Here is a 25,230-nt window from a genome sequence, read left to right on the forward strand (position 1 = left end):
TCAGCGTCTCCAGAGAGATCACCAGCATGATAAGGAGTAAGGAGCGCCAAATCAGGGAATGGCAACAACATTGGGGTTTGTCAGCAGAAACTCTTATATAAACATCTTTATATCATATACAGAGGAAATCATACAACATTTCTTTTAAAAACAGGGTAGCCCAATTCACACCAAAGATTGCAACCACAACGGGACTGAGTTGCAGCAGTGTGAATTGAATGTTGCAGGTACTGTAGTCGCAAGCCGTCGCAGAACCTTTAACATGTTTAATCGCAGTTGCAAGGCTTTAGAACGTTGCAGGTCGTCTCGTGTTGGGAATCTTTGGTCTGAATCCTACTTTGTATGCTACATTGAGACTATGTGGACACACACACACACACACACACACACACACACACACACACAACCAGCAGACAACACGTACACACACACACACACACACACACACACACAGTCACCACCAGGAAAGAACACATACACACACGCACTCACACACACGGACAGAGTTCTTACAGGTCTGGGAGTGGTGATCTGCTGGATGAGAGAGACTCTGTCGCGAACAGGTTTGCTGAGGTCCACACACAAGCTCTCCTGCCTATCCGGGCTACCACGGACATCAGCTGCAAGCAAACATACACATACAAACGGGTATAAATAAGTGTTTTGAGTGCAAGTGTGTGTGAAGAGAAAAATCTGAGAAAATTGAGTGTGTGTGTGTGTGTGTGTGTGTGTGTGTGTGTGTGTAATAGGCCAAAGCTAAGTAGGAGAAAAACGTATCTCACTTTTTGCTTGGTTAGTTGCGCCTTTCTGAATGGAATCAAATGGCATCTTCAATCCGTCAGAGGGGAACCTGTACACACACACAGACCAAATATAAACATACTGTAGACTACATTGATTTCCGTTTCAGGCACACACTTGGCTAAGCATGCCCAGCCCAAAGCAATCAAGAAGAAAAACAGATGGGAAATGAGGACAACAACAACGACTCATTTGAGCCACAGAAAGCAAACAGATATGCACACATACTGTATGCACACACACACACACACACACACACCTGACCAAATTTGTAACAATCCACACATATTTACACACACATTTACTCTTATACACAGAGTCATGCCCAGGTGTGTGGGTATCCTTTAAAGCTCATTGAAACTATCTTGCTGAAAAGAGGTAGCCTGGTTAACACCAGACCAATTCTCAAATCTCAACTGAGATTGACCAGGAGATTACACCGGGCCCCCGTAAATGAAGTGTTTGTTCACGTTGTGTCGGTCACAACAATTAGCTTCCAGTAGAACTGGGTACACCAGATGCTAGATGATAGCCGTGAGACCAGTCTTCTAAGACGATAACTAACGGGAGCGCTTCAGCTGCACACCGGGTGTTGCCCGAGGGAGAGTGGAGCCAGGGCTGTGCAGGTTTGGGGTCCTTGGGTAGATGGGTGAACCTTGCGACTATAAAAGCTTACAACAATTTTGTATCTCATACAGTGACATAAACACATGCACATACTCATACACAAAGACAGATAAAGACACATGAAAATACACTCACAAACACACATGCTCTGAATAGTAAATACACATAACACATAACATATCACACATAACATTGCACACACAGACATACAGCACAAACACCCAAACACCATAAATGTAAACAAAACTACAGGACATAAGTAATAGACTATAGTTACATATTGTTTTGGATAAAAGTCGTGACCGATCAATATAATAAAGATAGGACACACAGCCAGACGGACAGACCTGATGTAGTCATAGAGGTCGTGCCAGGTGCAGCCCTTGGGCAGAGGGAAGCTCATCTCCCTGGGCATCGGGGCAGTGCCCTCCTCCATCACCACACCACCACGCTTCACCACCGAGTAGCACACACCTGCAGAGAGGGGCAGGAAGAGAGAGAGAGAGAGAGAGAGAGAGAGAGAGAGAGAGAGAGAGAGAGAGAGAGAGAGAGAGAGAGAGAGAGAGAGAGAGAGAGAGAAGAAGAAGGAAGGAGAGAGAGACAAATGGTCGCAAATGGTAGCATGGTATAGAGAGATAGAGAGGGAGGGAGAGAAAGAAAGAAGGAAAGAAAGAAAGACATAAAGAAAGAAAGAAAGAAAGGACTGTGTATGTGTGTGTGTGTGTGTGTGTGTCTCACCTGGGTCCAGCAGCAGGTCGCTGGTCATGGTGTTTTTCACGCTCATGTTGGCGCACAGCTTCAGTGCCTTGAGGTGGCTGTAGCGACGGTTCAGGTAGACAGAGACCAGGTAACGCAGGTCCATCACCAAACACACCCAGCGCACACACGTCGGAGCAGGTCCCACCAGACCTACACACACACACACACACACACACACACACACACACACACACACACCAGTAGAGACATGAAACACACACTTGTGCCTTCTGCCTTTCAGTTTACCTATTCACACACACACACACACATATTTCACACATGCCGAGTCCCCAATCTGCACATCGGGAGCATTATACTGTTGAGCCTTTCTCTTAACGGAGTCATGCTGACAACACAAACACAAAACACAAACACACTCATGTAGAGCTATTCAGAACCTAACCCCTGCATGGAAACAGTGTAATGTATAGATCAGGAAGTCGTCTGAGGCCGGCAGGACACAACAAAATGGTGTGAGGTTGACCAAGACACAGAGCCTCACATTACAATCAGGCACCTGATCAGCAGCACCTGGGGATACCAAAAGCTCAAAACAAGAATCAACAGCAACAGCAAAATAACCTGTTTGGTAATGGCAGAGAATACTTGGCAAATCTTAGTATGTTCAACCCACATACTCAGCACTGTTGCTCATCCCACAAATGCATGGTCGTTACTAGCAGGCTTTCCAATGGTATAAGATGTATTGCAAAAAAAAGTATTGTTGTCACAGAGAAATAGAATAGAATAGAATATATACTTTTTTGATCCCGTGAGGGAAATTCGTTTCTCTGCATTTAACCCAATTTAACCCGAATTAGTGAACACACACAGCACACACACTGCGAGGTGAATCACACACTAACCCAGAGCAGTGAGCTGCCTGCCCAACCAGCGGCGCTCGGGGAGCAGTGAGGTGCCTTGCTCAAGGGCACTTCAGCCGTGGTGGACTGGTCGGGGATCGAACCGGCAACCCTCCGGTTACAAGCCCGAAGCCCTAACCAGTACACCACGGCTGCCCTAAATAATCTACCAAAGACACTGTAGGAGCCATTCAGTACATTTATATTTAAGTTGATTTAATGACCCCTGCTGGCGAACCATGACCTTGTGAGCTTTGTAGGCCTTTGCGCCTAAAGGGTTAATTTACTCACCTGTGCCAATTAGTGGAGCAAAAGGTAGACAAAGAGAGTTTGTGTGGAACAGTTTGGAATTGGTCATTGGAATCGTATGGACGCCAGCAGGTATATGGTTTTCAATCTAGTGAATCTGAATCTAGTGAGTCTAGTCTAGTGAATATAGTGAATCTAGTCCGTTTACCTATCGTTTATTTTCCGTTTATTTATGAGTTTAAGTAACATTCATTTTGTGACGTTGGAATAAAAACGAACACTTTATTGAAACCCCTGAGGCGTCCGAAGTGACTTAATGGAAGCCACTACATCTTTGAAAACCATTACATTCTTTGAAAACCTCCTGCATTCGTTGAAAACCTCCTGCATTCGTTGGAAAATCGTCTGCAATCGTTAGAAACCATCAACAATTGGAAAGTTAAGTTAAGTTATAACCCGCTTCATTGGAATTATGGACAAATTGGAAGTTTGATCGACGGATCAACTCTTGGATTTACTTGGAAGATTGCATTCTTTAAAGTTTGGATTACACGCGTTCCCTGCTGGAACTATTTGAGGATTTAACCTTTATTGGATGTTTGTGAGTATAAACGCTGGACAGCAGTGGGCCGCCGCGCTCATACAAACAACTCGAAAGCGCCGTCGCGCTTACACTATAAACTGAGTGGGCCTTTGTTCGTTTTCTCATCGACTGGTTGAATTGATTGATTAATGAACTTTTGTGTGTTGAGCTTTTAAGTTAATCTTTAAAAATGTCTGACGAACAGCCTGAAGAGCAGGATTTGTCAGATGAGAAAGAACTGTTTAAGTTAGTTGCCACTCGTAGGGGGAAACTTGGCGTTTTAACACGCAAACGAAATGAAATCAATAGTCTTATTGAAGCTGGGCAGGACAAAGAAACTGTTAGGAAACACATTCATTCATTTGATGGGTTTTTCGCCGAGTTTATTAGTTTACAAGCAACTGTACAGCAATTAACGAAAGACGAATACGAAAAGGAGGCCGATAACTTAGACTGGTACCAACCCAAATTCTACCTCTTTAAAAGCTTTATAGAAGGTGTAACGAAATGGCTTGATACTAATCAAGATGACGAGAAAGAAGAAGAAGAGGAGGAAGAACAGGACGATAGTGGTACTACTGTAAAGCCTCAGGACAGCGCATCTCAAACAGCGCCCAGTGTCACGCGTAGCACGCATAGTAAAGCAATAAGCGCTCGCAGTTGTGCGTCGCAAAATTCTCTCGCTCAACTAAAGGCCGAAGCGGAATGTGCAGCTGTTCGAGCAAAGGCGCAGGCTTTGGAGGATAAAATTGACTTGGATATCGAAGAGGCAAATGTCATTGCGAAACTAAAAGCACGAAGAGAAAAAATGTTTCTCGACTCCGAACTTGCTGCTGCAGAGGCAAAGGTTAGAGTGTTTAGAGAAGCTGAAGAACAACGTTCATTGTCGGGCGTATACAAATTCGGTACACCAACGGAGTATAACATCCCTGCAACAGTACAAAGACCCGTGAGAACACAAATTGGATCAGCTCCTCGAACTGACTCTAGGCAAACTGCAAGTGCGCAACGAAACGCAAATGTGAGCGTCTCAGTGCCAATGCAGATGCGCTCAAACGCCAATGACACAAACGTCAGTGATGTTTTAAAAAGACAAACTCAAATCACTGAAATGTTAGTGAAACAGCAAACACTCTCTCTTCTGCCAGACATAGAAGTTCCTGTATTTGATGGTGATGCTCTTCAATATAGGACGTTCATCAAAGCATTTGAGCATTGTGTTGAGAGTAAAACTACAAATATGGATGACCGGCTCTACTACTTACAACAGTACACAAAGGGCCAGCCTAGAAGCCTCGTTAGTAGCTTTATGCACATGGATCCCTCTGTTGCCTATAAGGAAGCTAAAAAACAGCTAGAATACAATTTTGGAAACAGCTATAAAATAGCATCTGCTTATATGGATAAAGCCTTGAACTGGCCAACCATCAAACCAGAAGATGGCAATGGGCTTCGATCATATGATCTCTTTTTACAAAGCTGCTACCACACAATGCATGACGTCGATGGTTTAAAAGAGCTTGATAGTTCCACCAACTTAAGGATCATTGTGTCTAAACTTCCATTCAGGCTGCGAGACCGATGGAGAGCAAATGTGTGTAAAATGCAGGATCATAACCAACACAAAGCAACATTCAAGAACTTAGTTGACTTTATTGAAGGCCAGTCCAGAGCAATGCTTGATCCGATATTTGGTGACATACATAATTCAACAGAAAGTAGCAAAGTAGCATCAAGACCTAAAACACAGAAACCATTCACCAAACCAAGTGGGAGAACCAGCTTTGCCACTACAGTCGCTCAGCCACCTGAAATTAAAAAGAATGAGTCAGAATATGGACATAAACAGAATACAGCTGTTGAAAAGCCTTGCTTGTTCTGCGAAAGAAATCACACATTTGAACAGTGTGAAAAGTTTAAGTCTAAACCAAACAGTGAGAAAATAGAGTTTCTGAAAACAAATGGAATGTGCTTCGGTTGTCTATCAAAGGGACACATTAGCAAAAGCTGCAGAAACAGAATGAAATGTGAAACATGTTCGTTGTCTCACCCAACCATTCTTCACATTCACCCTGGAAAAGGAAAAGATGGAATTAAAGATGACCGCGTCATAACTGGAAACAAACCACTGAACAGCGCTATGGTATCTGTAAAAGATGATGATCTAATGGGGGTCAGTCAATCAAAACAATGCACTCTTGCTATAGTGCCAGTGAAAGTAAAAGTCTCGAATTCAGACAAAGTCATAAGCACTCATGCATTTCTGGATCCCGGTAGCTCAGCTACATTCTGCACGGACTCACTGAAAAGAAAATTAAACATCTCCGGCAAAAACACCACAATACTCTTGTGCACGATGGGACAGGAGAAAAATGTACACAGCAGTATAGTCTCTGGCCTTGAAGTCAGCAACATGGAAGGTCTGTTGTACCATAAGCTCCCAGAGACATACACTCAAACAAAATTACCTGTTTCAAAACAACACATACCAACACAAGAATCGATAAACAAATGGCAATACTTACGTGAGGTGAAGATTCCGCCACTGGATGCTGACATAGAGTTGTTAATCGGCACAAATGCTGCAAATCTAATGGAACCTTGGAAAGTGATCAACAGTAGAGGTAATGGGCCATATGCTGTTAGAACACCATTAGGATGGGTCATCAATGGGCTCATGCAAGAAACAACATGTCAAATGCAAGGAAGTCACTCATGTACTGTAGTTAATCGCATATCTGTAGCAGATTTGAATGACTTGTTGATCAAACAGTATCATCAGGATTTTCCAGAACTGGCAGCTGAGGAGAAATCAGAAATGTCAGTGGAAGATAAACAATTCATGTCTATGATGGAAAGTTCAAAGGAACATAGAAATGGTCATTACTACTTACCGTTACCTTTTAAAGAAGATGAAGTAATGATGCCAAACAATTTTCAACAGGCACAGCAACGTGTTATGTCTCTGAAACGAAAACTGGAAAAGAATGAACAATATCGTGCTGAATATACTGCATTTTTAGATGGAATGCTTGAAAAGGGCCATGCTGAAGTGGTGCCATCTGACGAACTGGAAACACAACGTGGAAAGGTGTGGTACATTCCACATCATGGAGTGCACCACCCAAAGAAGGGCTCCCTGAGAGTTGTATTCGATTGCTCTGCATCCTTCCAGGGAACATCTTTGAACAGCAGACTGATACAGGGTCCAAATCTCACCAGCAACCTGATAGGTGTCCTATTGCGCTTCCGCCAGGAGCCAATTGCCCTTATGGCAGACGTGGAAGGCATGTTTCATCAGGTGAGAGTTATGGAGAAGCATGTGGACTTTTTACGCTTTCTATGGTGGCCAAATGGTGACACAGGTCAACCATTGAAAGAACACAGAATGATCGTGCACTTGTTTGGGGCTACATCTTCGCCAAGTTGTGCAAGTTTCGCCCTCAGACAAACTGCTGAAGATTTTAAAGATTTCTTTTTGCCCGAAACAGTGCAAACAATTAAGCAAGACTTTTACGTGGATGATTGCTTGAAATCGGTGGCCACTGAAGCTGATGCTGTCACTTTGTGCAAAGAACTTGAAAGAGCTTGCTCAATGGGAGGCTTTCGTTTACACAAATGGATAAGTAACAGCAGAACAGTCCTAATGTCCATCCCACAAGCAGCCAGAGCAAAAGAGGTCAAAGACCTTGACCTGGAATCCAACGATCTTCCTACAGAAAGAACTCTTGGCATACAGTGGCATATAGAAAGAGACAAACTCACTTTCGCAGTGAGCCTGAAACATCAGCCATGCACTCGAAGGGGAATACTGTCCATCATTTCCTCAGTATACGATCCTCTTGGCTTCATCTCTCCATTCGTCCTCACTGCAAAGAACATTCTGCAAGATCTTTGCAGGCAGAACTATGCCTGGGACAGAGACCTACCAGACCACTACACACAGCTGTGGCAAGAATGGATGGCAGGTCTAAGTTGCATTGGAGAGCTCAGTGTCAACAGATGTCTCAAGCCAAAGACCTTTGGTGCGATAACATCTGCACAACTGCACCACTTTAGTGATGCGTCTGAAAGTGGATATGGCTGTGTCACGTACATTCGTCTCACAAATTCAGATCTAGAAGTGCACACCTCATTTGTAATGGGCAAATCTCGTGTTGCACCACTGAAACAAACTACAATGCCAAGAATGGAGCTCACTGCAGCAGTGCTTGCAGTGCGAATGGATAGAATGATCAAAGCAGAATTACAACTCGCTCTTGAGAACTCAATCTTCTGGACAGATAGCATGTCAACACTGAAGTACATTCAGAATGAAAACAAAAGGTTTAAAACATTCGTGGCCAACAGAGTGAACACAATCAGAGAACTAACTGAAGTAGGACAATGGAAATACATAAACACTAAACAAAATCCAGCTGATTGTGTGTCCCGTGGTCTCAAGGCCAGTGCTCTTCTGAATTCAAAAACTTGGCTGAATGGTCCAGCATTTCTCAAGTGTCCAGAATCTGAATGGGCAAATTCCAACATTGCCGCACAAACAGACGATGATGAAGATGATGATGTGGAAGTGAAGAAGGATGTTCTCATCATGAATTCGATTGTGAAAGAAGAACAGAATCCTACGCACACATTCATACATTATCACTCAAATTGGAACAATCTAACCAGAGCAGTAGCATGGCTACTTAAACTTAAAGACATACTCTTGCAACTGAGTCAGAAAAGAAAGGAAATACTTACCAACATGGAAATGAAGAACTCAAATGCAGAGAAACGATGCCTGGTGGAAAGAAAAATGCAAACAGTCAAAAAATGCATGAACATACAACAAATCACTTTAGAAGATGTCAAAAGAGCAGAAAATGCAATTGTATGCTTTGCTCAAATGGAGGCATTTCCGGAAGAAATGGAGACTTTGCAAAAGACAAATGCTCAAGTCAGTAATCAGAGCCACATTCGTAAACTGGATCCTATACTGCAAGATGGATTACTTCGTATAGGAGGAAGACTAAGCAGAATGGCCATGCCAGAGGGCCAGAAACATCCTGTAGTACTTCCAAAATACCATCACGTGTCCAAACTGGTGTTGAAGCACATTCACGCACAGCTAGGCCACTGTGGAAGGAACCATATGTTGGCTAAACTGCGACAGCAGTACTGGATCCCAGCAGCGAATTCCCTCGCTAGAAAAGTACGGTCTGAGTGTGTATTCTGCAGGCGCCTACATTCAAACTTGGGACAGCAAAAAATGGCAGACTTGCCAAAAGAAAGAGTAACACCAGACTTGCCACCATTTACTTTTGTTGGAGCAGACTTCTTCGGTCCAATCTTTGTCAAAAGAGGACGCAGTGAAGTTAAAAGATATGGTGTCATTTTTACATGTTTCACAACTCGAGCAGTACATCTGGAAATAGCAAATTCACTTGACACTGATTCATGTATCAATGCAATACGCAGATTCATAAGCAGGCGAGGGCAGGTTCGGCAAATAAGATCTGACAATGGAACCAACCTGACTTCAGCTGACCGTGAACTAAAGAACGCCATAAAGGAATGGAACCAAAGCAACAAACTTCAAGCTGTTCTGCAACAAAAAGGAATAGAATGGACGTACAACCCACCTGCCGCTTCACACTTTGGAGGAGTATGGGAGAGGTTAATAAAGCAAGTCAAACAGACACTTCTATCACTTACAAAAGATCAAATACTGGACGATGAATCTCTTCACACTTTCATCTGTGAGGTAGAAGCCATAATGAATAGTCGCCCACTTACCATGAATTCTGATAGTCCAAACGACCTCGAACCTCTAACACCAAACCACCTCTTACTTCTCAAAGGGCAACCCATATTACCCCCTGGTCTATTTCAGAAAACAGACATGTACAGTAGGCGCAGATGGAAGCAGGTACAATACTTAGCTGACATATTTTGGAAAAGATGGGTTAGAGAGTACCTCCCAAACCTACAAGAAAGACAAAAATGGTTGAAACAGAAAAGAAACTACGAAAATGGTGATATTGTGTTAATAGCAGACCCTTCTGCCCCTAGGGGGTCTTGGATGTTAGGGAGAGTTGTTAACACAAAGAAAGATTCAAAAGGAATTGTCCGTAGTTTGACTTTAAAGACAAAGACAAGTGTTATAGACAGACCGATTACAAAGGTTTGCTTATTGTTGGAAAATGACATGTAAATATGAATGTCCAATGTATGTGTGATGTTTGTTTACCCTTTAGGAACTGTGAACCGACACATACACTGATCTTTACACGCGCACAATGGACCATGGACTATTCGAGCAAGGAATTTCATTTCTTGCAACGTGCACACATGCGCACATACACATACACGAACACTGAAATGGACTCTTGAATGCACAATGCCTCTTGTGGCATAATGGACTGTTTAAGTTTAACACTGAAGAAGGACTCTAAAAAAAGAGCTATTGCATTCATGGACTATGATTCTGATGGACTTTGATCCGAATTGAACTTACTGTATTGTTTGAAAGAACTGAAAGAACATTGACACGTTTCAAATGAAACTAATGTATTCATGTTTTGCATGTATGGACAATTCCGATCACTGATGATTTGATATTGATATCTTTATTATGTATGTCGGGACATATGGCTCCATATTTTTTGTTTATTTTTTATTGTACCTATTTAGCCGGTAGCAATAAGAGGGCCGGTGTGTAGGAGCCATTCAGTACATTTATATTTAAGTTGATTTAATGACCCCTGCTGGCGAACCATGACCTTGTGAGCTTTGTAGGCCTTTGCGCCTAAAGGGTTAATTTACTCACCTGTGCCAATTAGTGGAGCAAAAGGTAGACAAAGAGAGTTTGTGTGGAACAGTTTGGAATTGGTCATTGGAATCGTATGGACGCCAGCAGGTATATGGTTTTCAATCTAGTGAATCTGAATCTAGTGAGTCTAGTCTAGTGAATATAGTGAATCTAGTCCGTTTACCTATCGTTTATTTTCCGTTTATTTATGAGTTTAAGTAACATTCATTTTGTGACGTTGGAATAAAAACGAACACTTTATTGAAACCCCTGAGGCGTCCGAAGTGACTTAATGGAAGCCACTACAGACACATATACTCACTTATTTTTTCCTAAGGCGGGGATCACACTAGCCAGCGGCAAGCGGCAGGTTTCCTATTGTTCTCTATGGTTCGGCAGCGGAACGGTGACAGCGCTGGCGTAACGCTAGCGTTGAGCAAACTGGGAGTTGAACTGGGTTCAACTTTGAAGCGCAATGCTCGGCTCGTCACAATCAGTTTTGGAATGTTTAGGTATTTTAACCAATCAGATTCGTCAAAGGACGTAGCAACAAAGATTGAACTTAGGAACGAGATAGAATGCTTAGATTTATTATTATGGTCTGAGCGTTGCATTACGCTTGCCGCTGCCGCTTGCCGCTGACTAATGTGATCCCCGCCTAAGTGTCTGTGTGTGAGGGAGTGTTGCTACAGTATGTGTGTGTAAACATTTGTATGTGGGCATGTGAATGAGCATCTCTTTAAATATTGGGGATGGGCTGATAGTGTGTGCAAATTTCAGTGATGTGACCCTAATTGTTTATGCTTCCCATGTGTTGTATTGACACTGTGCACGTGTGTGTATGCGTGTGTGTGTGTGTGTGTGTGATGTTTACCTTGTTTGGCCGTGTGTGCCGTGCTCTCGTACACAGAGCCCTGTGCTGAGCCGCAGATGAAGGGGAGCTGCAGGCAGGTGGAGCTGGATTTGAACTCCTTAAACATGTTGGAGAAAGACACCCGGATCACCTGACCCTCCTACACACACACACACACACACACACACACACACACACACACACACACACACACACACACACACACACACACACACACACACACACACACACAAACACACACACTTGAGTATACACATAAGACATTTGCTTTCTGATCTGATGAAGTCACTCAGAGGGCCAACATGAATGAATGAATCGATCAATTAAAGTGTTATTGTAATATGGAGCCCCTTCAAAAGGACATGGTTCATATCAAGGGGTTTATCCAACAAATTACCTCTGCTACCACGTCCAGGTGCACCACGAAGTGTTTCCCTGGAGAGGGCCGGAAGAGCAGGTAGAAGTAGCGCCCAGTCAGGCCCAGAGACTGGCTGCTGCTCTTGGGCAGCAGGATGTAGTTGCTGGCCGGAACCGAGCCACGGATCCGGAACACGGAGCACTTGAGGGTTTTGTCCTGCGGAGAAAAGGCACGGGACAGCGGGCGGGTCAGAACTGGGTCAACCACTCCACCAGCACGAGAGATGATACAAACAGCATTCTCGGTGTTGGTCTAACATTGTGTGAGGAATATTCAGGATTTGGCATGCTACAAACCAGAGGCATTCTGTGTGTGAATGACAGCAGTAGGATAGCATGATTTATGATTCTTGTCAAAAGCGAAATATAAATGATAGTGAGGTGTGATTACAGTGAGGTACCATGTAGGAGGTGACGTCTCCCTCCCTGCTAGATCTCTTCCACTCCTCCACGCGCACATGTTTGAAGATGTTGACATAAGGATGCTGCCAGGCTGTGGGTGTCATGGCAACACCAGGGGCAGATCACAACACAAGAGATGACATCAGATTGTAATACCAAGGGTTTCCCCAAACCAGAATGCTTTAAGCATAACATAATCAACACATACTTTCACTTTAATGGTATCTAGGTTAAATTTGTGAAAATAAGGTAGCAGATGGAGATATAACATCACTCAAAGCTCAGAGACCAGCATTGCTGGTGGCAGCCATGCTAAGTGGTCATTAGTGATCATATGACAATGACAATTATATGAATTATGCAATAGATTATACAAAAGAGCTCAGTAATGCCAATCTGGTCCTGCTGTTTATCTGACATTTTACTGTACAGGGGTGTAGTCATTCCTGTTGAATATTGTAATTCTCAGGCGTATACAGTTACACTCGTCAGTCATGCAATAGAAGAAAACACTCCTTCAGTTCATATGTTAACGAAGATGTACACTGCCGGACAGAAATAAAGGACATTGGGTAACACTGAGTGACATTAGCGTTAAGTTTCTCTGAGCACGCACATTAACTAAGTTAGATAATACTACAGAATCTTGGACATTTTCCTTACCTCTTGAAGACATAACTTTTTCGATTCCTGTAGACAGCAGGTAACTAGCACTAGCCTAGCTGAGGATAAGTTAACTCAGTACAATCCAGTGAGACTAGCCAAAGACACGCAATAACTACTTATGCTAGCTATCCTAGCTAGTTAACTAACTAACGTTAGGCAAGAAAAGTTAACGTTAGTCTTTAATAGATTCACCGCGACAATGTCACCTGTTGATGTTTCGACAAGCACAAAGATGTGGCATTAACGATAAATACATTATACAATCGTGCGTAGTATCTTCTCATCTCTCTCACATCAAAAACAACCTAAAGTTAGCGAGTTTGGCTCAAAATCAGCTCAAAATGCAGCCTTCATAATGATGACAACAAATCTGTCTTCTCCCGCGACTACGACCGCCGCTGTTTTCAACGGTAATACGTAACAGCAACGTGCTACGTCGACCCCGAGATCACTGATGGGAAATGTAGTGAAAAAGGTATTTCAAAGTCCTTCTGAAGTACCTTAATCTCTGTTATGTCTGCCTGTAAGTTTGTTATGTTAAGATAAAAAGTCTAAGTCTATCTAAGACCTAAAGGATTCATTGAAATGAATACAAATACTAATTTTATTTCTTTGCCTCTAGGCTAGAATAAAGTCAGTCTCACCAAAGATCAATCAAAACTATTTATTGTTTTAACAAATCCAACAAAATTCAACATCAACAGAGGAACATTAGGGTAGGCCATGTAACCTACAGTTGAGACGTGTAAAGTTAAGACGCTTTAAAAATCTTGCGTGTGCAGCAAAATTTGAACGACATTTAGAAAAGTCACCATGCATCTGCCTTCCACAATGGATAGCTCATTACCCTATGAAGCTGTTAAACATAACTAGTAGGCTATCATCACAAACATTATCATGTGCCCTAAAAACTGGCATATTTTATGTCTCAACTGTACTCAGTATCAAAGTGTCTTGTGTTCTCTTTTTCTTTCTTCACATCTCCACTCGACTCTTTACCATTCAAATAGACTTCTTGCCTGCACAGCAGTGGATGTTTAAGTTCAACTTTAATTTCAAGTTTTACTTTGGATGAGTGTCTAGCCTACAGTGATTTTTAACCCCACTATCCCTGATGTGATTGATCGTAGCAGCCTAAAATTATTTTTTAAATACTGATAAAAACCATGAAATACACAACTTTTGTTATAAGTTTACTTGCTCCTGCATTTAACAGAGGTCTAACCTCTGTTTTCACCATGACCTAGTAGCATACAACAATACGAAAATACATCATACAAATGTAGGCCTGTACGCTATACTATAGAGAATGGCACAGTTAAATATGTGTAATTTACAGATAAGCGCACAGACACAGAGACAAACACACACACACAACAAATACACACACCCGCACGCATCCACACCATGTTGACTGCTTACCATAAGTAACCAATACATGAAAACAATACCACTGACCACAAAGACCAGTCGATGCAATAAGCAACTTACAAGAGAATTGGACTACAATAAAAATGACATGACTGATGACTATGGGACACACGATGGTTGTTGGTTTAGTACTTCATCAGTAAAAGCAGAAGTCCCACCCCCTGCTGGTGAACTTTTACTGCTCACAGCACATCACCTCCAGTCTCCGTCGCCATCCACGCACACACTTCTGTAGCTCTGCCTTTACCTGTGGGACACACAAACACACACACACCCACACACATGCACATACACACAGTCAATCACACATGTATTGACTTTGACATATTTGTATTCCTGGTGTGTTACTGTTATTTGTACATATCTATGCGTAGCCTACACACACACACTCACAAACACACAGAAACATGAACACAGAGACAGTCAATCAATCATGTGTATTGACTTTGAAATATTTGTATTCTTTGTGCTTTACTGTCTAGAGCAACTTCCAAAAGCTATACCCACAATGAGTGAAAAAAGTCAGCATTTGTGCTGTAGTTGTAGTCAGAACTGTTACACATGCGTACAAACACACACATGAGCACACACATGAGCACACACATACGCACACAGACACACAGACACAGACACAGACACAGACACACACACACACACACACACACACACACACACACACACACACACAAACCTCTTTGTTTGAGTAACAGTAGAGTACAGCAACCATGAATCCCTGCAAGGAGAGAGATTTACTGTAATTATGATTGCATACCATTTTCAACTATGGAATTAGAATAGAATTCGAAAGAATATGTTTTATGTGTGCATACCACATTTTGAAACTGAAACTGAAATTGTTTGTAACGTTTAAATATTTTTTGCAATTCTTTAAATACTTTTTGCAATTCTAAATTCTTACAGTTTTTTTCAATCGCTAACAAGCGTTTGTCCATTCAGTTGACACATTTTCAAAACTCTAAACACAGTTAGCACAGCATCGGTCTTTCGTGGCCATACCATTCACACATTTCATGTTGTTTTCACACAGTATCTAGTCAGTGAATACATTTTCACAATGCTTACATTTTCTTAACAGACAATTCCCAACAAAATAATGGATCGTTTTTGTATTATTTTCGAATGTTAACACACAACATCCCACAATAGTTACAGTAAAACAATATTCCAAACCTTAGATACAGTATAAAAACCTCTGCTTCTGCAATGTTATCAATTCAAAAGCAATATATCTCAGCTGATAATAAACAAACAATTGAATAATTGACACACAGATGATTAGGTAAATTGGGCCAACCACAGCTGATTTCAGTCTGTCTTAGACTCAGTGGCAGGGGTCTCTATTACATTGACACTTACACAGTAAAAAGAGGAGGTGATATTTTTGGAAGCAGAAACAGAAAAAGACAAATACTGTAATGTCTGGACGAGGAAGAGTAAGAGTAAGGGGCCCAGGGAGAAGAGCAGGCCCAGTGAGAGATGCAGTGAGAGGTGCAGGAGCACTGAGAGGAGCAGGTGCAGAGATTAGACACAGTAATATTGTGCTTTTTTTTGTTCACCCCCTTTTTATCTGGGCTTTTTGCTGTTGTTTTTTGTTCAGAATGCTCTTGTGTATCATGGATATTTTGTTCACTGCAATGCTGTAAAACTTTTTCTGTTCTATCATAGTCTACTGTTAACAGTATTTGTACTGCCCCTCCTGTAGACCTAGTGAACAGTAAAACAAAAAAAAAAGATTTGCTTTTTACTGGATTGCATTTGAATGTGAACATTACATCTGGACATACAGTTCCCAACCAAGAAATTTAGTGTAAAAATGCTGGATTGCATGTTTTGCATGCAAATACCTGTAAAACTGAAACATAAAAGTCTATGCAGTTTTTGTAATGTGAACAGTAGCCAGTATTTTAGTGTACTCTGATTGACTGCATGTATCTTGTGAAGTGAAAACAAGTTTCATTCTTTGACAAAATAACTTCATTTGAGTCAGGTTTCCAGTGTTTTGGTAAAGTTAGTGTGTGCAGAGAAATGACGAGTTAGTGTATATGTAACAAAATGTGGTGTAAGAACATGGGATGTGCTTTTGAGAGGAAAATGATCCATTTGGCCAATTGTGTTTTGTAGGTGAGAGTCTGTGTTTAGAGTTTTGAAAATGTGTCAAATGAATGGACAAACGCTTGTTAGCGATTGAAAAAAACTGTAATATTACAAATATGTGTAACGCTTACAGAAATATTCTATGGGTATGGAGCAGTTTCACAGCTACAAATCACCCATACACAGACAAATATTTGACCATAAATTTCAGCTACAAATCATCCTACTATTACAAATATTTTTGCATTACTACTGTAATATACTGTATGTTACAATCAATGCTCTGTACAGATAACCTGTCCCACAGTTACAAAACGTTTTGAGACTGTTCTGGCGCTTTGCGATTGAATACGTAATCAATGGTGATGCTCAGGTCAGGTCAGTTAGCCAATCAGAAATCTGAGGTCACAAATAGGGGGTTTATTTCAATGGGTTCTCAAGGGTTGTGCATGTGTGGCAATGTGTGTGCGTGTGTGCGTGTGTGTGTGTGTGTGTGTGTGTGTGTGTGTGTGTGTGTGTGTGTGTGTGCGCGTGTGTGAGTGAGAGCGAGTGAGTGTGCGTGAGTAGCTTGTATATACAGTATATGAATATGTAATCATCCAAACTGACCCCCCATACGGGTCACAGTGATCAGCAAACAAGTCTGGACTGCTGATGATGCTATTGCACCTATGACCTCTTTTCCTTCTCCAGGTGTGCAAGAAGGGTTCCGGTTCTCCTGACAACGGCTGACCACTTTGGCTCTAAATCTGGACCGCACTGGAATACGGGTTCCTGAGAGGCTCACCTGGAAGGAGCTGAGGAAGAGGGTGACGAAGACTTTGATGAGGCGCAGCAAACCCTTCGTCTGCTCGTCCGTGGCAAATATGAAGACCATCTCGTGGACGCCGAAGAGCGGAATGAGGGTCAGTGTAGCCTTCGCCAACCTGCCAATCACATCAGGACAGGCTCTTAGCCAATCAACAGGCACCTACTGAAGACCACAAGCTATAATGTGAGTGCACTACAGCATGTATTGAGCCAGTGAAGAAACACAGACAGGGAGGGGGTAGACCATTGGTATTCACTACAAAAAGAGTCATTTTGTATTCATAACATCAATATGTCTCACCACTTCCCATATTCTGACCAATCTTCTCCTAAGGCTCACCTGAGTTTGTAGTCAGGGTAACGATGTTGGTTGTCTGCTCGCAACTTCGACATAATCACTTTCAGGATCTTCATGAATATCAGGAAGTTCACCTTCAGATAATCAAATAGTTATCTAAATGCTGCTGAAAACAAACTCATCCCAAAGTGTAAGATACTTGTTCTGGGTCCCTCTTTGAGTCTCTTATCTGAGGGATTTTCCCTCAAAAAGATATGTGGCACAATAACAAATGCATGCATCTGCATATTTATAGCACAGTATGTGCACATGAATATGGACCAGTTACCAGAGAGGCAAACAGGATAGGAACTCTTATGATCCACCAGTAGTTCATATTCTCATTGATTGCCCAACACCTAGAAATTGCATCAGCATAACACACACACACACACACACACACACACACACACACACAAAGAGATCAATGTTTCAAATTACTTATGTGCTCATTCGGTAAACACAAGTTTGTCTTTATAGAACAGTATAGAATACTAAAAATAACACATTTGGGATACAACTCAATTGGCAGTAAAAAGTAGCCTTAACACGCTCACCCTCGGTAAGGCCTGTGCTTTCATTTACCACCATCAAACCAACAGTCCCCTCCCACCCCCAAATCAACCTCTTCCATGTGTGTGTGTGTGTGTGTGTGTGTGTGTGTGTCTGTGTGTGTTTGTCTTTGTGTATGTCATTTACTCACTCTTTATTCTCCTTCAACAGTTTCATTAACATCCATGGAATGACAAACATCAGAGGAGTGCCTATAAATAAACAGCAAGACACACACACGGTTGGGAGGCATACCACATGTTGCATGCGAGTCTGTGTGTCCTTCAATTAGGTGCTTTATAATCTACAAGTAAAAATGAAACTCTGACACAAGTGTACACACACACAAAAGAAATATGTGTGTGTGTCTTTTGATAAGTGCTTCTGCCTACTTGGCTCATTTACATTCAAAATAATGTGTTTGGATTTGGATTTTTGGGTGGTCGGTTACTGTAAAACAACAAATGTTTGTTTGTTTAACATCAGCATATCAGTCTATAAATAGGCCAGTGTGTATGTGTGTGTATGTGTGTGTGTGCTTGCATGTGTGTGTGTGCGCGCAAATCTATGCATAAACGCATCGTACATACCCCACCCAAGAAGAACGTATGACAGGTACTTGTTGTTTTCCGTAAAGACAGAGGTGATGAGGACTGAATGCAGGTAAAATGCCTCTCCAAAGAACCAGTAGTGATTGGCCAGCACAAAGTATTGCATCAGAACCTGTGCTACACGACAGCCAATAGCAGCCTAACAGAAACAGAGGAAAAGTGATATTTTAAGTTGAATTTATCGCATGTGAAATTATAAATTAGGTTATGTTATGTTATATTATTATTATTATGTCTGTATATGTGTGTGTGTGTGTGTGTGTGTGTGTGTGTGTATGTACTGTATGTATGTGTGTGTGCGTGTGTGTGTGTGTGTGTGTGTGTGTGTGTCTCTGTGTGTGTGTGTGTGTGTGTGTGTGTGTGTGTGTGTGTGTGTGTGTGTGTGTGTGTGTGTGTGTGTGTGTGTGTGTGTGTGATGGTGCTTCTGTGTGTGCCTGCTCTACCCTGTGACTCAGCATGTCTCGTAGGTCGGCCTGTGTGTTGATCTCCCGGCTCCAGTGCTGGTCCATGAGGGAGTCCTTCAGCAGCACGGCCACCGCCCGCAGGATGAACGACACAAACAGGTTGGCGTGGATGTAGTTGCGCATGCAATGCAGCTTCCTACACCGCCCCCGACACACACACACACACACACACACACACACACACACACACACACACAGAGAGAGAGAGCTGACTGTTAACCCCACATCATAAGAATAATCTAAACTTGAAGCCCCAGCCTCTGTGTAACGGCTAATGGCTAGTACTTGAGAAGGATCACTATCACTGGTTTGCTAAATTAGACTTTGCCAAAGTCTATGTGTTAAAAACAGACCTGCATCTGTCTTCTGATTTTTCCACTTTAAGTTCTTTAAGTTAATTATTCTTTAATGCTTTCTTTTCAATTTTTATTTATTTATTTATGTATTTATTTTTATTATTACTACTACTATTATTATTATTACTCTTTGCCCATCTATGCTTTTATCTGCTATTCCTGTTTGGTTTTTGTTTATGTAAAGCACATTGAATGACCTCTGTGTATGAAATGCGCTATATAAATAAACTTAACTTGACTTGACTTGACTTGACTACTGCGTCCACACATGACAATTGACTGCTAATAGATTATCTGTTAATGATTTATAAAGGTCATTGCAGTGTAGTAGAGTAGCAGAATTTGACCTAGACAAATTAATTAATGAATTAATGAATGGATGGATGGATGGACGGATGGATGGATCATAGATGAATGGGCAGATGAATGGATGAATGCACCAACGGATGGATTTGACAGACGGACGGCCAGGTGGATGGATGGATGTCTGGACTTCTCGGCAAACATGCAGGATGCAGGTAGATAATCTGACCGACCTGATACTGAGTAGAATGACCAGAGCTGAGAGAAGAGAGAGGAGGCTGAGAGTGTATCCCACCGTGTACAGGATCCGGAAACTCAACATGACCTGCTTTAACCACAGCTAGACACACACACACACACACACACACACACACACACACACACACACACACACACACACACACACACACACACACACACACACACACACACACACACACACACACACACACCAATCATGAGCACTTATTGACCATGAACATCCTTAAAAGGCATTGTGCTGGTAGAACTGATACAGTACATGGAATGAAGAAGCACACTCTTTTCAATTCATCTGTAAAGTGCTCCTCATGCCTTTTTCATCTTGATACTTTCATCTTGATAAGTACTGCTGTCACTTGACCATATCATTTACTTTGGCTTTAAGTAGATCACTTGTCCCTTGACATTTTCCATTCTACCTTGTTCAGTTTTCTTTTCACTAACGAGTATAGGCTCCAGCTCTCAGTCTGGGTATGCAGTGTTCCCTTTCTGTTTGAGTGCTGTAGTAATTGACTTAAGGGAACATCCAGATCAGCCCCTTCATTAGAACAGCTTTCACAACCTTAACAGCCAATTGGCTTCACAGAACTACTTAACTAGAACCGTGTAGCTACCACAACACACGTAATTATGATGTGTGAATGTGGCGTCTTGGGACATCACATTGATCAACCTCACAGAATGGTCAGCTAACCCAACAGCCGTTTTACACTTCTCAGCTCTGACAAGGAAAAACCAGCACTGGCTATACTGTAACTTCTTCAAACTTCTTCAAACCAGAAGACAGTTTGAGACAATTAAGCGACCACAATAATCAATGAAGTGGCAAACCTTCAGGCAGAGATAAGAAAAAAAGAGAAAGTGCTCAGAATGCAGCCCACAGTGTGAGTCATGTGTCAGACAGAGTTGGTCTGAAAATAGCCAGGAGATGCGACACGGCTCCACCAGGATAATATTTGTAATATTTAGTTGTATCACATATTGACACAAGAGTCCTTGCAGTAGTGTGTATGTGTAGCTGTGTGGAAGAGTAGTGTCAAATGTATTCATGTCACAAAAATAATTCACATTACTACCGTCATTTCCCATCTATTAGCCGCAGCGTATACATTGATTTTGCGAAATTTCTTCATCTATAAGGTTACGTAATACACAAGGGGCAGATAACATGGTATTACAGTAACATGGTTTTGCTTCTTTTAACTTGGATAAAACACTGTCCTGTGGCTTACAATGCTAATACAGGAAATTACTATGATGTCTCTTGAAGCTCTTATCAGCATAATGCAAATGCTGTCCTAACCCCGTCTCAAGAGAGGTCTGTGTGAATCTAAAACTAGCCAGGAGAGATGGAGTCCAGAAGATGGCCAACTGAACCCAAATGTGCCTGAGGAAATGGAAATGTTACCTTTGCCATTGGGGAATGCAGATATCAGTTTGTTAGTCTGCCATGACAGCACTCGCTCGTTTCGTAAATGTCATTGTAACTAAATTTGTATTCATATATGTAAGAAGGTGTGTGTGTGTGTGTGTGTTGTCTGAATGGGTGTGTGTCTGTGTGCTCCTGAGTGTCTGTGTGTGTGTTTTACAGAAAACTTGCTCGCTCTGTGTGTGTGTGTGTGTGTGTGTGTGTTTGTTGTCTGAATGGGTGTGTGTATGTGTCTGTGTGTTCCTGAGTGTGTGTGTGTGTGTGTGTGTGTGTGTGTGTGTGTGTGTGTGTGTGTGTGTGTGTGTGTGTGTGTGTGTGTGTGTGTGTGTGTGTTTTACAGAAAACTTGCTCGCTGTGTGTGTGTGTGTGTGTGTGTGTGCGTGTGTGTGTCCTCTGCAAAACCTGTACCCCCTGATGCCATGGGACAGGGTTGATGTGTGCCTGCCTACCCTTATCCTGAAGCAGCGGCAGTAAACAAATTATAGGCAATGTACATAGAGGAAACATGTTTATGCATGCGTGTGTGTGTGTGTGTGTGTGTGTGTGTGTGTGTGTTTACCTCCTGGATGTATGCGCTCTGTTCCTCCTCACACTCTGACATGTCTCTCCACAGCTGACCCTCTGAGTCTCTCACCCACTGTCCATCCAGACCACAGCGCCTACGCACTACACCATGCTGAACTGTAGCACACACACACACACACACACACACACACACACACACACACACACACAAACACACACATACACAGACACAGATGCAGACACACACACACACACACACACACACACACACACACACACACACACACACACACACACACACACACACATACCACATACATTCAAACATACATACAAGTGTGATATACAGTACATACAACTAATTATATATACAGTACATGTATATATTTGTGTGTGTGTGTGTGTATGTGTGTGTGTGTGTGTGTGTGTGTGTGTGTGTGTGTGTGTGTGTGTTAGTTACCGGTCTGTGCCCAGGGCAGGTAAGAGGGACAGGAAACATTCACCATCATTCCAGGCACTCCATCAGGCCAGCAAGCATACAAATCAAAAGATCTGTTACAATAGAGACCTAAAACACACACACCACACACACACACACACACACACACACAGAGTTAGAGAGACAGAGAGACAAAGAGAGAGAACATTACATTATTTAGCCATGTAACAGCATATGAGGTGAACATAATTTTCTCAGGGTGTGCCTAAGATTTGAGTTCCTGAAGTCAACACCTTGTATCACAAGTCATGCTCAGTGCTCAGCTCATGCTCATTATTACAGTGTGTGTAACTTCAAACATGTCATTAATCCAATCAAACAGTGTATTTTATTAATCCAATCAAACAGTGTATTTTATTAATCAAATCCAACAATATGTTTTATGAACTAAAGCCAGTAGTATTGTGTGCAATGAATGAAGTCTGGCATCCACCCATGTCCTACTATAACCATGCTCCTCTGTATTTTCCATTCAATTGTCCAATTCATTTCAGTTTGTCGTTTTCATTTTGACGATATTGCTTGACATTCTGGCCATTTTTACTGCATTATACAACATTGTACTTCAGAGGGGAGTCGCCATTCCGCTCTTGGTACAATATATCTATTCAAGTTTCATTGTACTATTCATGAATGTCTTTACTGTGTTGGGAAGTGTGTGTGTGTGTGTGTGTGTGTGTGTGTGTGTGTGTGTGTGACACGTGTGTGTGTGTGTGTGTGTGTGTGTGTGTGTGTGTGTGTGTGTGTGTGTGTGTGTGATTCAGCATTGGCCTACATTCATGAATTGGAATTGGAATTGAATTGTTTGCCCTACAGGAAGTTGAATGTGTGTGTGTGTGTGTCTCTGCTAAGAGACATATATATTATTTTTTATCTTCATTATCAAGTGCCCATGACAGGACAAGAGATCAGAACCCTGTGTATGGGAAATGAGGATTATTATTATTTCTTTCTCTTGTACTGAAAGGAGACGTGGAAATGAAATGGAAATGAACATATGATGATGTGGCCAATTAAATCTGTGTCTCACCAGCAGATTATTTTTTTGAGACCAATTTAATCAAGACTGGCCAAGTAACTCAGATCTCATTTGAGGCAATTTCCATTGGGAAGAATTTGCATGTGTGTGTGTGTGTATGTGTGTGTGTGTGTGTGTGTGAGAGAGCCTGACAGACTTTCAGATACACATTACGTAACACAAAAAGGTAATTGACCATTTGCAGGGACTCCATAACAATATGTATATAATTAATTTCATACCAAGGTTCAGCACATTACACAAGCATGAGGATCCATTAGCATGTGCTACTGATGTAGTGACATATTGGATGGAAAAGTGATTAAGAGGGTGTAGCCACACTGTGATGACATGTTATGGCAGGACGCTGCTGTGTATAAATATGCATGTGTGTTTAAGATTACCAGCTGGTTGTGGGTCTTGCTGGATCTGTCTCAAGCAGTCATCTTGATACTGAAGCCATTTTCTGTAGGTTTCCTCCAGCACTTTCCCGAATGCGCTTTCCCACTGAAGTCCACACACACACACACACACACACACACACACACACACACACACACACACACTGGTAATCTAGTGAGAGAGTATGAGTATGTGTGTGTGTGTGTGCGTGTGTGCGTGTGTGTGTGTGTATGTGTGTGTGTCTGTGTCTGTGAGTGTGTGTGTGTGTCTCTGTGTGTCTGTGTATGCGTGTTTGTGTGTGTGTGAGGGAGAGTTGTTGTTGTTGACTCACCTGCAGAGCCATCAAACAGAGATGTCCCACTATCCATCCAGCAAGGAGCATGGCTGTTCTCTCTCTCCCTGTCTCTGCCTGCACGGATACTGTAGAGAATGTATGTCCATCACCCACAAGACCAAGGTCACCCACACACAAAGACATGCATGCCCATCTACCACACTTCAGAACCGCATGAATACAAAGTGAAAGGGTTTGCCTTTGACAAAAGAGGCACACATCAAGGAATGGAGATTCTTTATTTCTTTCTTTCTGGCAAGGAAACCACGCTAATATGTCAAGCCTTCACCATTATATCAACAGAATGATTTGAGTCAGATTGAATTAAATAAAATGACATTAAACAAAATAACAATAATGGAATAATTGTGCTCTCCCTCTGTCGTTATCAATATGAATGCAACAATAGTACTATAATAGCATTATATAACTATACTATAACTATACTAACTATATAATTAATTAATTAATTAAGCAACAAAGAAACAACAACTGTTTATAATCCGATCAGCAACATAAACAAAATGCTACAACTACCAACAAGCACCAACAAATTCCTCTGTCATTCCTCTTCCTTGCTGTGACCATTTATCCGACCAGAAACATGACCAGACAAGAGACAACACACAAGTCCCTGATGGAAGCACCAACCAATACTGTCAAATAGACACAAACTCTCAAATAGACACAAACTGTCTCAATGGGGTGTATGTTATGCCATCCATATGTAAAAGATTGAGTTTAGTGCG

General features: G+C 42.0%; 2 protein-coding genes across 2 annotated transcripts in view; both read right to left on the bottom strand.

Moving 5' to 3' along the window:
* The window catches only part of wdr90 (WD repeat domain 90), a 34,765-nt gene extending 21,376 nt beyond the window's left edge, over nucleotides 1-13,389 (bottom strand). The window contains exons 1-8 of the mRNA XM_062526630.1: nucleotides 13,032-13,389; nucleotides 12,368-12,459; nucleotides 11,947-12,123; nucleotides 11,550-11,688; nucleotides 2,167-2,337; nucleotides 1,776-1,902; nucleotides 783-850; nucleotides 514-620 (exon numbers count right to left, since the gene is read on the bottom strand). Of these exons, the coding sequence (XP_062382614.1) occupies nucleotides 514-620; nucleotides 783-850; nucleotides 1,776-1,902; nucleotides 2,167-2,337; nucleotides 11,550-11,688; nucleotides 11,947-12,123; nucleotides 12,368-12,459; nucleotides 13,032-13,044 (894 nt within the window). The 5' untranslated portion in view covers nucleotides 13,045-13,389. The remainder of the gene's footprint in view (nucleotides 1-513; nucleotides 621-782; nucleotides 851-1,775; nucleotides 1,903-2,166; nucleotides 2,338-11,549; nucleotides 11,689-11,946; nucleotides 12,124-12,367; nucleotides 12,460-13,031) is intronic.
* A 1,251-nt stretch (nucleotides 13,390-14,640) lies between these two features.
* Nucleotides 14,641-24,551, bottom strand: LOC134069680 (glucagon receptor-like). Its single transcript, XM_062525709.1, has 13 exons — nucleotides 24,479-24,551; nucleotides 24,150-24,252; nucleotides 22,689-22,796; nucleotides 22,263-22,384; nucleotides 20,247-20,353; nucleotides 19,334-19,490; nucleotides 18,870-19,029; nucleotides 18,431-18,491; nucleotides 18,017-18,086; nucleotides 17,731-17,822; nucleotides 17,368-17,506; nucleotides 15,157-15,198; nucleotides 14,641-14,712 (listed from the first exon to the last, which is right to left on the bottom strand). The coding sequence occupies exons 1-13, from the start codon at nucleotides 24,527-24,529 to the stop codon at nucleotides 14,641-14,643; spliced, it is 1,284 nt and encodes a 427-aa protein (XP_062381693.1). The 5' UTR covers nucleotides 24,530-24,551.
* Between the last annotated feature and the right edge of the window lie 679 nt (nucleotides 24,552-25,230).

This window comes from Sardina pilchardus, chromosome 22 (assembly GCF_963854185.1).
Source record: "Sardina pilchardus chromosome 22, fSarPil1.1, whole genome shotgun sequence".
Taxonomy (NCBI): domain Eukaryota; kingdom Metazoa; phylum Chordata; class Actinopteri; order Clupeiformes; family Clupeidae; genus Sardina; species Sardina pilchardus.